A 13896-nucleotide genomic window follows, 5' to 3' on the forward strand; every position below is an offset into this window, starting at 1 on the left:
GCGGCCATCGAGAAGGGCCACGTCGCGAGCGCGGCGACGCTCATCGCCCTCTTCCTCTCGGCCTACGTCATCTACCGCGTCTACCCGCTGCTCCCGATGCACTTTGGCGTCCACATCGCGACGATGGCCCTCGGCGCCTTCGGCCTGCCGACGCTCGCGCTCCACCTCGTGCGCAAGCGCACGGCCTACAAGTCCATGGCCGACCGCACGCTCATGGTCAAGCTCCACGCGGCGACGCAGGTCGCGAACGTCGGCTGCTTCACGTTCGGCGCGCGCGCCATCTACCTCATGAAGGAGGAGAAGGGCTTGGCCCACCTCGCGTCGACGCACTCGAAGATCGGCCTCCTGACGCTCATGCTCTCCTTCGCGTCCTTCTGCATCGCCATGCGCCGCACGGCGAACCTCAAGAAGCTCACGGCGCCCAAGTGGGTCTGGGGCGACTGGCTCCACAAGCAGCTCGGCGTCGCGACCTACGTCGTCGGCGCCGTCGCGGGCGCCAACGGGCTCTACGTCTCCAAGTGGGGCAACGGCGTCCTCGGCTTCCCCCTCGTCTACGTGCTCTGCGCGCTCACCGCGTGCATGGTCGTCATGGCCCTCGCGCCCGTGGACTACAAGAAGCACGCCGCGGCGAAGTGAGCCTGCCCTGTGTATAATGGTTGTTAGGCCGGACGCCTGCGCCGCGGCGAAGTGAGCCTGCCCTGTGTATAATGGGTGTTAGGGCGGACGCCTGCGCCGCGGCGAAGTGAGCCTTCCCTGTGTATACTTGGTCGTTAGGGCGGACGCCTGCGCCGCTGCTCGTTCGCGCGCGCGCGGCTCCGCCGGAACGCGGGCGTGACGCCGCGCGGCCCCGTGAGCGGCGGGTCGTCGAAGGTCCGGCCCGGGATCGTGTCGATGGGCGACCAGGGCGGCAGGAACGAGCAGGTCTTCGGCCGGGTCGCCTCGGGCGCGCGCGTCGCGGGCGGCGTCGCCTTCTTCGAAGAGGGCGTCGCCTGCTTCGCGGGCTTTGGCGGCGACGGGGCCTCGCGCTCGTCCTGCCACGGCCGCCGGAAGGTGCTCGGCACCGCGGCCCGCGAGCGCGGGTTGCTCGAGGCGTTCCAGCAGACCGACCCCTCCGACGCCGAGGTGCTCAGCCCCAGCGAATGCTTCTCCCGGAGGTCGCGCTCGCCGCGCGTGAACGTCCGGGGCCGCCCGGGCGGCGACTCCGGGAGAAACGCCGCCATCGGGGGGCGCGCGCGCCTCGGCGAGCGGCGGCGGCGCTGGGGCTTCGGCTCCGCCGGTATGACGAGAGGCTCGAGCTTCCGCCTCGGCGCTTCCGGCCTCGGCGTCCGGACCTCGATCTGCCTTCTCGCCCAGCTCTGGGCGGCGGCCTCGTCCTCGCGATCCTCCTCGCCGTCGCTCTCATCGTCGCTGACGGCCGGCGGCGGCAGCGGCGGCGCGAACCTCCTCTTGGCGCGCTCGAGGAACAGGACGTGCTCCGCGTCGAGGGCGGCGTCGCCGATGGGTTCGCTGTGATGAACTGCGCTGGACACGAGCTTCGCCTTCATGGCGCGCCACTCGTCGTCCGTGATGATGCCCTCCTCCTTCAGCGTGTTCCATTCCCGGAGCACGTGGGCGGCGTCGAGGGCGCGCTGGAGCTCCATAAGGGCTGCCCAGCCAGTCAAGTTCGACCCGAAGAGCTCCGTCGCCGAGCCCGCCGGAGCCGCGTCCACAAAGCTCGCGCTTAATCGCGCCGGCGCTCGTCGGTGCGCGCCGCCGTCCGAGCGAAACACGATGGAAGACATCGCCGCGCCCGCGGAGCCGGCGGCGGCGCCGGCGGAGAAGCCCGCGGAGCCCGCGGAGCCCGCCGCGGCGCCGAGCGAGGCGTCGCCGAGCGACCAGGAGGCCGCGGCGCCCGCGGCCGCGGCGCCGAGCCGGTCGCGGTCGCGGTCTCCCGGGCCGGCGAAGAAGGAGCGCAACGACGGCAAGACCGAGGTCGGCCGCCAGGTCTACGTCGGCAACCTCGCGTTCAGCTCCGACAAGGCGATGATCGAGGACAAGTTCGGCGTCTTCGGAAAGGTGACGGACGTCTTCCTGCCGATGGACGCGAACCACAAGCCCCGGGGCTTCGCCTTCGTGACCTTCTCCGAGGCGCGCGAGGCCGAGGACTGCGCCGAGAACCTCAACGACAAGGAGTTCGACGGCCGCGTCGTCCGCGTGAACATCGCGCGGCCGCGGCCCGCGCGCGACGCGCGGCCGCGCGGCCCGCCGCGGCGCCGCGACGACTACGACGGCCCGCGGGGCGGCGGCCCGCGGGGCGGCGGCTACGGCTACCGGGACGACTTCCGGGACCGGCCGCCGCCGCCGAACCGCATCTACGTCTACGGCCTGCCCGACGACATCCGCGAGCGCGAGATCGACGACCTCTACTACCGCTACGGCCGCATCGACTACATCGAGATCCGCCGGAGCGCGAAGATGTACGCCGTCGTCTGCTACTTCGAGCCGCGGGACGCCGACTACGCCCAGCGCGAGACCGACGGCATGCGCTTCGAGCGGAAGATCCTCCGCGTCGACCTCGACCGCTGATCTCGGGGCCGCGACGGGCCGGTGCGTCCCCTTCCCTCCCCCCATCCCCCTGTCATCACTTCCCTGGCTTCGTGCAGCCGACGAACAAGGCGAGGAACGACGACGCGAACGAATCGACGAGACGACGACCGCCGACGAACGGCGGAGACGGCCGCGGCTCCGACGACCGCCGCGCGCCACGAGGCGCCCGATGCTAACGGCCGGCCCTTATGCCACCCGCGCTAGAGCACGAGGTTCTTCTGGAGCCGCGCGACGTCGTTGTCCGTGAGGTTGGCGTGGTTCGCGACGTAGTAGGGCGACATGACGTCGCGGTACTCGGCCGAGTGCGTGAGGCCGAGGCAGTGGCCGACCTCGTGGAGCATGACGGGGAGGAAGAAGAAGGCCCCCGGCCGGTTCTTCATGCCCTGGAGCAGCCAGTCCTCGTGGAAGTCGAAGACGACGGACGTCGCGTCCGCGCGCGCGAGCGACCCGCCCGGCCCGTCGAAGGACGACGCCTCCGGCGCGGCCCAGGTCACGGCGATCTTCGCGTCGTCCGCGTCGTCGACGCGCTCGGCCCGGAAGCCGCCCGCGGCGGCCCACTGCCAAAAGGCCGCGTCGACCTCGGCCAGGATCGCGCGGCGGTCGAGGTAGCCCGGCGCGGGGCCCACGGTGTACTTGAGCCACTGGCCCGCGGCCACGCGCGCCTCGTCGCGGTCCCCGATGTCCTTGGCGACGTCGTTGCGCACCTTCTTCAGGATGCCGAGCGTCTTCGGGCCGACGACGCCGTCCTGCAGGAGCGTGTTCACGTCCTGGAACGTCTTCACGGCCTGCGTCGTCATCTCCCCAAAGTCCGCGTCGACCTCGCCCTCGTAGTACCCAAAGTTCTTGAGCATCTTCTGGAGCTGCAGCGTCATGTCCTTGGCGCCCGGCGCCGCCTTGTCCGTCGCCTCGTTGAGATCCGGCACGACGTCGCCGGGCGCGTACCAGGGGCCCACGAGCTCCGGCAGCGGGATGCCCAGCGTCTCCGTCGTGTCCGCGTCGAGCACGACGAGCTCGTCCGTGTTCGCGTCGACGACGAGGGTGAACAAAACGACGTCCTTGCGGCCCCGTTTCAGCTCGTGGCGGAGCGCGCGCGTGACGTCGACGGTGACGTCGACCTTCTTCCCGGACGCGCAGTGCGCGCAGCGCTCGCCCTTGCCGCCGAAGATGGACCCGGAGCCGGCGTAGTAGGCGTGGTCGTCGCGCGGGATGGGCACGAGCGGCGGCGAGAAGTCCGCGGCCTCCTCGGTCGGGACGACGAAGACGTGCAGGAAGTACGCCGCGTCCTGGAAGACGGCGAGGCCCAGGTCCAGGCCGCGGAAGAGCGCGTAGTCCGGCGGCTCCCGCAGCTGCTGGGGCCTCCGCTTCGGGAGCGTGTCGTAGGCGAAGCCCAGCGCGGCCGCGTCGAAGCAGTCCGCGTGCGCGTAGACCTTTCCCGTCCGCGGGTTCACGAAGGGCTTCAGCGCCAGGTCGTATTCCCCGTCGCCGCGCGACGCCGAATAGCTGGCGAACTCCTGCTGCGAGTCCGGGTGGTACTTGAGGTACGCCTCGTAGAGCCGGTCGACGTTGCAGTGGTGGAGGAAGAAGATGGGGTGGTACGCCGCGAAGGACGTCGTCGTCATGGGGTAGCCCACGGCGTTGTGGACGTAGTTGTGCGGGCTCTCGACGTCGTCGTTGGACTTGCCGTCGCCCGTGGACGCGGCGTTGAAGTGCTGCGACGTCCAGAGCGCCGCGTCGCAGACGAGGGGCAGGTCGTACTTGCGCGTGATGAACTCCTTGACCTCCGCCTCGCTCCGGACCCGCGAGTAGCCGCGCGACGCGAACTGGCCCGCCTTGGCGCTCGCGGCGCCGTCGACGAGATCCTCGGGCATGTCCCTGAAGGCGTCGCGGATGATCGCCGGCAGGATCTCCCCGTTGAGCTCCGGCCGGTGGAACGAGTCCCAGTACGGGAAGCCGATGCGGCCGTCGTTCCCCAGAGCCACGTCCGCCCGCCGGAGCGAGTCCTCGACCTCCATCATGTACGCGCGGTGCCAGCCGGGGAACGACTCGCGCCGGTGCGCGCAGAGGCCCGTGTCGCCCGTGGCCACGTCGCCGGGCCAGCCGTGGTAGCCCGCGACGCGCGCGTACTCGGACGACCCGGGCCCGCCCGGGTTCTCCATCATCTTCTTGATCGCGTTGACGAAGCGCCGCTGGTCCGCGGGCTTCATCGCGCGCAGCTCGCGGCGGACGACGACCTCCGACGGCGCCTTGGCCGCCGCGGCCTCGGCCGCGAGCCGCTTCGCCTCGGCCGCCTCCTTGCGCCGCGTGGCCTCGGCCTCGGCGGCGGCCGCGGCCTCGCGCTCGGCCCTGGCCGCGGCCTCGCGCCGCGCGGCCGCCTCGGCGTCGCGCGCGAGCGCCGCGCGCTCCGCCTCGCGCTTCGCCTCGGCCGCGGCCTTCGCCGACGCCTCCTTCCGCGCGCGCTCGCGCGCCTCGGCCGCCTCGCGCTCCTTGGCGACCGCGGCGAGGCGCCTCGCCTCCGCGGCCTCGCGGTCGCGGATGCGCAGCTCCTCCGCCGCCGCGCGCTCGGCCTCGAGCGCCGCGGCGGCGACCGCGGCGGGGTCCTCGTCCGCGGGCGCCGGCGCCGGCGCGGCCGCCTCGTCGCCCGCGGCGGGCGCCGGTGCGGGCGCCGCGGGCGCCTCGAGGCCCTCGACGACCCAGGACAACGTCACGGAGCCCTGGGCCTTGCCCATGTTGTCGCCGAGCGTCTCGAGGGCGAAGGTGCGCCCGCCGCCGGACACGTAGGGCCCCTGGGGCGCGTCGGCGAGGAACACGTCCGTCGACCCGAGGCCCTCGTCGGCCGAGTTCGTGTCCTTGTCGAAGAACGCGACCCGGAGGAAGGCGCCGCCGAGCTTCTCGGCGTCGAGCGCGAATGTGAAGGGCGGCGCGTCGAAGACGGGGTCGAGCGTGTTCGACACGCTCTCGGTCTCGCCCCGGCCGTCGGCGAACGCGCCGGGCCCGACGCCGAGCGTGACGACGGCGTAGGGGTCGCTCTTCGACCGCTCGCGGACGTCGTTGAAGAGGTTCGTGGCGCGCAGGATCGTGACGACGACCGTCGCCGTCCGGCCCGCGGCCTCGGGCGCGGCCTTTTTGGGAGCGGCGAGCGCCTCGACGGCCTCGGCGACGTCCGCCCGGGCCCGGGCCGCGGCCGCGGGCGGGAGCAGCGCGAGGTGCGCCGCGAGCCAGGCCTCGTGGGCGCCCGCGGGCGCGTCGATGGGCGGCGCGTCCGGGCCCTCGGGCTGCGCTCTCGCCGTGCGGTGCCAGCTCAGCGTCACGTTGCCGGGATCGAGCGACCGCACCGTCGACAGGTCCAGCGTCAGCGGCGTGTGCCGCGCGCCGCGGCCGACGAGCGGCACGGCGACGGCGCCGAGGACGTCGTCGCTCGTCTTCCAGTCCTTGTCGAAGACGCTGACCTCGAGCGTCGACGCGGCCGCGTCCTCGAAGACGTACTCGGCCTCGGAGAAGTTGGGGTTCTCGTCGTTCTTGATGTAGTCGCTCGTCTGCGTCGCGTCCCCGACCTTCAGCACGACGTAGGGATCCGACGTCCCGCGGCTCCCGTCCGTGCCCGGCAGCGACGACGCGCCGAAGAGCGTGACGACGACGTCGTAGGTCTGCGTCGCCTCGAGCGCCTCGTCGACGATGGTCTCCACGGCGACGACGGCCTGGGACCGCCGCGCCAGCGGCACGCGCAGCCAGGACTCGAGGATGTCCTCGCGGCTCGGCGGCGGAGGCTGCGCGGCGGTGGAGGCGGCGGCGCCCATCGTGTCGGAGATCGCGCTGAATAACTGCACCGTCGGTTTCACACAGCATCATCGGCTGCGAGCACCCGTGCTTGACCTTGTGTGCTCGGCCGAGCTCGGTGCTCTCTGGCAGCTCTGCGCTTGCCGCTGCCTCGCCTCGCGCCCGCGCTGCTCTCGAAGCTCTAGAGTTTGGTGGCCTCATCTGGCGGCCTCCGCTGCCTCGACTCGCAGCCGCCTGGCAGCATGCGTCGCATCGTGCGCCTGCTCATCGTCGCCTGCGCAGCATCGCTGCGACCGCCCGAAGCGCTCAAGTCCGCGCCGCGACCGAGCCCCCTGGCACGGATCAAAAAGCATCGCGTCTGGCTCTTGCGCATCGCCGTGTTCCTCCTGTCGTCGCGCACGCCCGCGGTCGCCGTGCACACCGACACCTGGACGGCGCTGCGCACGCCCCAGGAAGAGATCAAGGGGCCGAAGTCGATCATCGCGCGGCGGCGGCGCGCGCAGAAGATCACGCAGCTCACGGGCATCGGCTACACGCCGCGCATCGTCGCGCTCGCCGGGCTCATGCTGCGCGGCCTGCAAAAGGCCACGAACATCCCGCTCGACCCGCCCATCGGCTTCGGCGCCGGCGCGAACGTCGCCGCGGCTTGGACGCACCGCGAGTGGCTGCCGTGCATCCTGCTCGGCTGGTACGCCGGCGGCGCGTACTGGGACTTTCTCGGCGTGCGGCCGCCGCCGTCCTTCACTGGCATCCCCATCACCATCGAAAAGACGCGACTCGGCATCGCGTCTACTCAGAAGTCGCCCCCCTAAAAACCGAGCGCTTACTCAGTAGTCGCCGTCCATGCGGTACTCGGCTCCCCCGTCCGGCGCCGCGGCGCTCCGGACGCGCGAGATGAGCTCCGCGGCGTCGACGGCGCCGTCGTCGCCCGCGAGGGTGTCGAGGATCGCGGCCACGACCGCCCGCGGCACGCGCGCGCCCGCGGGCACGCCGGCGCCCTCGGGCGCGTGCCGCGCGAGGAACTCCTTGACGGGGATGCCGCCGTGCGACCGCGCGGGCGGCGACGGCGCCGCCGGCAGCGGCGCGGGCTCGAGCAGCCGCAGCTTCTGGTTCGCGGCGGGCGCCGCCGCGGCCTTGGGCATGCCCGCGAGGAAATCGGTCACGGGGATGCCGCCGCAGGGGTTCGGCACGCCCTCGCCACCGTGCGTGCGCTTCTTGCTCGACGCCATCTCCGCCATCGCGTGCGCTGCTCAAAGCGCTCGCCCTTCGCACAGCAGTTCCGCTTCGTGTGAGCTCGGCGGTGCTGCGCGGCGCGACGCACCTCTTCGACTCGGCTGGGATCAAGAGGCTCTCGCGGCAACCAGTTCAAGGAGCACTTCAACCTGGAGCCGCTACACTGTGCCTACACCATAACCCCCGCCAAAAATAAACCAACAAGCATACGCCGGCCTTTATCATCGGCGGACGCTCACGGGTTGTACTTCTTCGTGACGGACTTGTGGTTGAGCTGGAGCCGGGAGCCGTCGCGCTCCGCGTCGAGGCCGAGGAGCCGCGACTGGGACCGCGACGGCGGGGGGATCTCGTCCTCCTCGAGGCGCGGCCGCGGCGCGCGGCGCGGCGCCGGGTTCGGCGCCTCGCCCGGCCCCGGCGTGAAGAGGTCCCAGCCCTTCTTGCCGAACATCTTGCGCCCCTTCTTCTTCGCGCGCTCCTCGAAGACGTCGAGCCGCTTCCGGAGCGCGAGGACGGGCTTGTTGTCCCCGTCGAGGCTCAGGCAGTGGTCCACGGTGTCGCGGCACTCGTCGTACCTCCCCAGCTCGAACTGGGCGACGCCCATGCGGTACTGCGCCTTGAGGTTGTCCACGTCCTCGTCGATGATCGTCTGGCAGTCCGCGCGCGCCTCGTTCCAGCGCTTCAGCTTGAGGTAGCAGGCCGCGCGGTTCAGGACGATGGCCCGCGCCGACTGGCGGAGCTCCTCGTCCAATGCCAGGTCCTTGAAGGACGTGAGGCCCGACGGCGCGTCCGAGTAGCCCATCGCGTCGTACTCGTGCTGGCGCGCGTAGTGCGCAAAGTCGAGGGCCGACGTGTAGTGGCGCAGCGCGCGCGCGTAGTCGAGCTTGTTGAACCAGTAGTTCGCGCGGTCGCGCTTCTCCTTGGTCTTGGCCACGCGCTCGGGCTCCGGGAGCATGCCCGGCGGCCGCATCTCCTCGTACGCGGCGAGTTCGATGCGGCCCTCCAACGGCTGGTCCCAGGCGTGCTCGGGGATGTTCTTCGCGCCCCGGGGGAAGCCGAACTCCTTGGGGAAGTTGATCAGGGCGACCTCGCCGAAGAGCATGTCCTTCAACGCGATCTCGAGGCCCTCGCACGTCGGCACGACCAATTTCGACAGCGGCAGCTCGAACTCGAGCTCGTCGTCGAGGATCCACGCCGCGAAGGGGAAGGTCTGGGTCACGGAGTCCTGGTCCGGGAACGTGTACTCGCAGAGCTTCGGGTTGTCCCAGGTCGCGCGCGCGGCGTTGCGCGTGCACGGCGCGAAGTCGACGGCGACGAGCTCCGGGTGGCCGTCGACCCAGAGCGACCCGCGGACCTTGACGCGCAGCAGGTTCCGCGGGCGCTTCTCCTGGCCGATGCCCACGGGCATGCGCTGCGTCTGCTTGAAGACGAGGCCGCGCTTGTTGAAGATCTCGCAGTCGCGGTGCTCGTTGAACGCGATGAGGCGGCACTTGCACTCGACGTGGACGGAGCAGCCCGGCTCCAGGTCGTCCCAGCCGTAGGCGTCGTCGACCGCTTCTTCCACCTCCTCCTCCGGCGGCGGCTTCGCCATGGCGTTCTGCGACGGGTCGAGCTCGAAGAGCTCGTCCGTCGGGATCTCGACGTCCGTGACGTCCTCGACGCCCAGCTCGGGCTCGTCGCCGTCCTCGGGCGGGAGCTGGGGCCGCATGTCCTTGGTGATGTAGTCCGCGGGGCTCTGCCAGACGCGGGGGCCGTCCCTGATCACGTCGGGCGTGCCGCTGATGTCCGCGCCGGAGTCCTCGACGTCGAAGACCTTGACGCCGTCGACCTCCAAGTCGGGGCAGTCGTCGCTGTCCGCGACCGTCGACGCGTCCGCGCCCCGGAGCCGCAGCTCGTTCTGCTCCTCGATGGACTCGATGTTCGCCTGGCCTAAGGGCGGCGTCTCGAAGGACGGGATCTCCTCGCCGCCGGAAGACGAGATGACCTCGGGCGGCGGGCCCTCGACGACGGGCTCCTCCGTGCTCGCCTCGACCTCGACGAGCGCCTCCGCGGCCTCGTCGACGGGGTCGTCGAACAAGGAGATGCCCTGGAGGTAGTCCTTGCCCTTGATGACGAAGCGCGACACCTCGCGCTTGAGCATGCCCTCGAGCCCGTAGCGGAGCCCCTTGGGCAGCCCGTCCATGCCGTCGCGGTGCTTCGCGAGCCAGTGGATGTTGTTCTTGCGCCGCAGCTTCCGCAGCACCGTGCGCTCGTAGTCCTTGGGCCCGACCTTGATGACGCGCAGGCTCACGAGCTCGAAGGCGATGTCGCTGCGGCGGCTCGGCATCTCGACGTCGTTGACCTGCTCGTCCACGAGCTTCACGACGGACCCGTCGCCGCCCTGGGAGCAGTCGCTGCAGGGGCAGATGGTCTTGAGCTCGATCTCGAAGATGAGCGTCGCGTTCGGCGGGATCTTCGGCGGCGCGCCCCGGTCGCCGTAGGCCTTGGACGGCCGCACGGCGAACTGCGACACCTCGTCCGTCCGCATCGTCTTCAGCGCCTCGCTCATGCCCGTGACGACGCCGGGGTCGCCGATGCGGATCTTCTTCCGCTGCTTGCCCTTGGTCGTCACGACGACCTCGTGGTTCTGCGCGAGCTTGCACGTGTAGTGGATGGCGACCTCGTCGCCCGTCTTCGGCAGGTTCGGGCAGCCGTACTCGTCGCCGATCTTGAGCGTGAGCTTGAGCACGGACCCATCGGAGTTGATGTCCTCGGCGCCCGCGTAGTTGTCCACCTCCCCGATGTGCGTGTCCTCGCCGTTCATCGCGCCGCGCTCTGCGACGCCGCGCAAGTCGACTTCCACGGACGGGGCTGCGCCGATTGGCGGTGAGACGTCCAGGGTGGCCAGGGGTAAAATTATCTGTGTCTTCAATTACGACTGCAACATAATAGCTCGCTGCTCCTCCCCGTGCTCGGCCCGTCGCTCTACCTCGCCGCGCGCCCCCCGCTCCCCGAGGCGCCTTAGTCGTCGGGGGTGGACCGGTCCCCCCGGCGGATCTGCGCGAAGCGGGTCCGCGGCGCGCGGTCGAGGACGACGACGCCGAGCGCGTCGACGCGGCGAACCGCGCGGCAGAGAGGCCGAGTGTGGCCGGGGGTAAAAACATACACTAGTTACGCCGCGGCGCCGTCCGGCCGGGGCTCGAGGTGGACGACGCGGACGCCCTCGTCGTCGACGTCGCCGTCGTCGCCGTCGTCGTCGTCCTCGCCCCAGCCCGTGCAGAACACCATCGCGAGCCCGGGCCGCTTCGGTGCGTGCTGCGCGTCGTAGCAGAAGGCGAGGGCGCCCGGCGACGGCGCCGGCGGCGACGCGGCGCGGCGCGGCGGCGGGAAGGCCGTCGCCTCGGGGTCCTTGGGCACGGCGACGGCGGCCGCCGGCCCCGTCGCCCAGGCCCAGAGGCCGCCGACGTAGGACCGCGGCGACGCCCCGCGCGCCTCGACGGCCTCGGCGGCGACGGCCGCGGCGTTGCGCTTCGCGACGCGCAGCGCCTCGAGCTCCGCGCGGATCTCCGCGAGCTCGCCGTCGCGCTCCGCGCCGCGGCGGCGCTCGCGCGCGAGCTCCGAGACGGCCGTGTCGAGGCGGTCCGCGAGGTCGTCGCGGGGCCGCGCGCTCCGCGACCGCGCCCGCGTCTCGCCCTTGGGCCGGGGCCGCAGCGGCGGCCGCAGCAAGCCCCCGCGGTCCTCGCGGTGCCCCGCGGCGTCGAGGAGCAGGTTCATCTCGCGGAACGTCGGCGCGCGCGACGGCGCGGGCTCCACGGACCGGGGCCGCGGCGGCGACGGCCGCAGGGGCTCCTGCCACTTGCGGCTCCCGGCCTTGCTCCAGCAGCTCGACGGCGGCGCGCCGTCCTCGGAGTTCGACGAACTCGACCAGCGCCTCGCTCCGGCCGGCGGCGTCCGCGCGCGGTCCTCGTCCCCGTCGGCGAAGAGCGCCCGCTCGAGCGGCAGCGCCGTCGCCTCGACGCGCGCCGCCGCCGGCAGGGGCGCCGGGTCGAGGTCCGCGTGGGCCTTGAGCCGCGCGCCCTCGCTCCGCGCGGCCGCGAGGCGCCGCTCGAGGCACCGCGTCTGGTCCTCCTGGACGAGCAGCGCGTCGAGGACGCGGCTGCCCCGCTTCTGCTGGCGGTACGTCGGCATGGCCCGCGTGATCTCGTAGGACTCGTCGCCGGGGTCCTGGATCACCATGGCCGGCGGCTCGTCCTCGGACGACGAGCCCAGCGGGAAGGGCGCCACGGGATTCGACGACCGGCGCTGCGCGCTCGACGGCGACGCCGACGCGGCACTCTGCGGGGAGGCCATGCGGCGGCGACGACCCGCGGCCACCGCGGCCACGCCCTGCCCGGACTCGGCGGCTTCGCGCCGGGACTGGCGTTCACGGGCAGCCTGGGTCGTTTTTTGAGCCAGATGTTGCAGCTCACTGAAACAAAGTTGAATGTTCAGCAAACTCTTTTACTTTCGCCTCTAGCACACGAGGTCGATGTCCGTCTCGTAGTTGTTGAAGTGGAAGGCCCAGAAGTCGCGGCCCGGCGGGAGCTCGGCCTCAAGGATCTCGTTCGTCGCGGCCATGGCGCGCGACTCGAGGACGCTCTCCTCGGAGACGGCCGCCCAGTCGTTCTCGAAGCCCTCGCGCTCCGGCGCGACCCAGGCGTGGGTGATCTTGTTCCCCTGGGCGCGCCAGAGGACGAGGGTCGTCGCCGGCGCGCCCTTGAGCACGGCCGCGAGGCCCGGCGCTTCGCCTTTCGCGTAGACGTCCAAGCACAAGCTCGCGTCGCCGGGGCCCGGCGGCGTCTCGGCCTCGTCGCCGGCCTCCATGAAGACGCGGACCTTGGGCGTCGCGCGGCCGAGGCGGCTCGACGCCGCGACGATCGCGTCGACGGCCGAGGGCCCGGCGCCCGACGACGGCCGGTTGCCCGCGCGGAGCGGCGCGACGGCGAGGCCCGCGTCGGCGAAGCAGCCCGCGAGGGCGCCGCGCCGCGCCGCCGGCGGCGCGTCGGAGTTGAAGACCTCGAGCACGCGGTCCACGAGCTGGCAGCACGTGAACGCGAAGTCGGCCGGCGCGTCGTCCGTCGCGGGCGACGGCTCCCGCGCGGGCGGCGGCGGCGACCGCGGCCGCTTCGACGGCGGGGGGCGGTCGTCGGCGCGCGGCGCCGGCGCGGTCCGCGGCGCGTCGCGCGGCGGCTCCCGCCGCGGCGGCGCCCGCCGGTCGTCGCGCGGCGGCCGCCGCCGCCGGTCCGGCGAGCGGCGCCGCGCGGCCGGGTCCGGCCGCCGCGCGGCCTCGCGCATCTTGCGGTCCAGGGCCGCGCGCTCGCGCTCCTCGCGCGAGAGCTCGCGCGTCGGCTGGCCCTTGCCGCGGTAGTCGCCCGCGTCGGCCGGGCCGCCGCGGCCGCGCGGCGGCGACGGGCTCCGGCGGCGGTCGCGGCGGTCGCCGCGGCGGTCGCCGCGGCGGTCGCGGCTCCGGCTCCGGCTCCGGCTGCGCCGCCGGCCGGCGTGCCGCCGGCCGCGGCCGCGCGACGAGCCGCCGCTCGAGGAGCTCGAGCTCGAGCTCGAGCTCGACGACGAGCTCCGGGAATTGCCTTGGCCGCGCGCACCCAGAGCCCCTTGTCGTTCTGCACCATCTTCAGGTTGCCCTCGCCCTTGCGCGCGCCCGCCTGCGCCGCGCCGTCGCGCTGCTCGCTGCCGAAGGACCCGAGCACGCCCCAGCCGACGGAGCCCTGCTCGAAGCCCCGGTTGGTCTGCGGCTTCTCCGTCGTCGAACCGCGGCCGCGGCCCAGCGCGCGCCGCTCCGTGGCGTCGCGCGAGATGACCATGGAGTCGAACTGGCGGTGCTTGGCCAACTTGGCCTCGTCCTGCTCCCAGCGCGGCGCCTCCGGGTCCGCGACGGGCACGAACTTGACCATGATCGATGCGGCGGTGCGGTGCGACGGGCGGCGTGGAGCGTCGGCGCACGCTGCCAAGCGCCGAGACGAGAGGCGTCCTTTGATCGAGTGGTAAAATTTGTCGCACCTGCGCACAGTCGCCGCGAGCGCTGACGCTGGGCGGGGCCCGCCGACCCCCAGCGGCGCCCGCGCGCACCGCACACCACGGCAACGATGGGCGCGCGCACGCCCATCCTCGAGGAGATGCACCTCTGGGTCCTCCTGGCCTACAGCAGCGCCCTCTTCGTCCTCGCCGGCGCCTGCTGGCTCGGGGCGCGCCTCGTGCGGCGCGCGACGGAGCGGCAGGATAGCCTCGAGGCGGAGCAGGCGAAGAAGGGCGAGTACATGCCCTGGGCGACCG

At 72.6% G+C, this 13896-nt stretch overlaps 4 protein-coding genes across 4 annotated transcripts; 1 reads left to right on the plus strand and 3 right to left on the minus strand.

Moving 5' to 3' along the window:
- Positions 1–1989: 1989 nt before the first annotated feature.
- On the plus strand, positions 1990–2313 carry AURANDRAFT_17018 (hypothetical protein; the record flags this gene model as incomplete). The annotated part of the gene is made up of 1 exon (XM_009037215.1): positions 1990–2313. A coding segment is annotated over one exon (324 nt), but the record flags the coding sequence as incomplete, so codon positions are not given.
- Positions 2314–10003: 7690 nt separating this feature from the next.
- On the minus strand, positions 10004–10393 carry AURANDRAFT_24431 (hypothetical protein; the record flags this gene model as incomplete). Its single annotated transcript, XM_009037675.1, has 1 exon — positions 10004–10393. A coding segment is annotated over one exon (390 nt), but the record flags the coding sequence as incomplete, so codon positions are not given.
- Positions 10394–10740: 347 nt separating this feature from the next.
- On the minus strand, positions 10741–11919 carry AURANDRAFT_62962 (hypothetical protein; the record flags this gene model as incomplete). Its single annotated transcript, XM_009037674.1, has 1 exon — positions 10741–11919. One exon carries the CDS (start codon positions 11917–11919, stop codon positions 10741–10743), a length of 1179 nt encoding a protein of 392 aa, XP_009035922.1.
- A 131-nt stretch (positions 11920–12050) lies between these two features.
- AURANDRAFT_71276 (hypothetical protein) lies at positions 12051–13603 on the minus strand (the record flags this gene model as incomplete). Its single annotated transcript, XM_009037673.1, has 2 exons — positions 12051–12957; positions 13209–13603. Coding segments are annotated over 2 exons (1192 nt in total), but the record flags the coding sequence as incomplete, so codon positions are not given.
- Positions 13604–13896: the final 293 nt, after the last annotated feature.

This window comes from Aureococcus anophagefferens (assembly GCF_000186865.1).
Source record: "Aureococcus anophagefferens unplaced genomic scaffold AURANscaffold_6, whole genome shotgun sequence".
NCBI classification, from domain to species: Eukaryota; class Pelagophyceae; order Pelagomonadales; family Pelagomonadaceae; genus Aureococcus; species Aureococcus anophagefferens.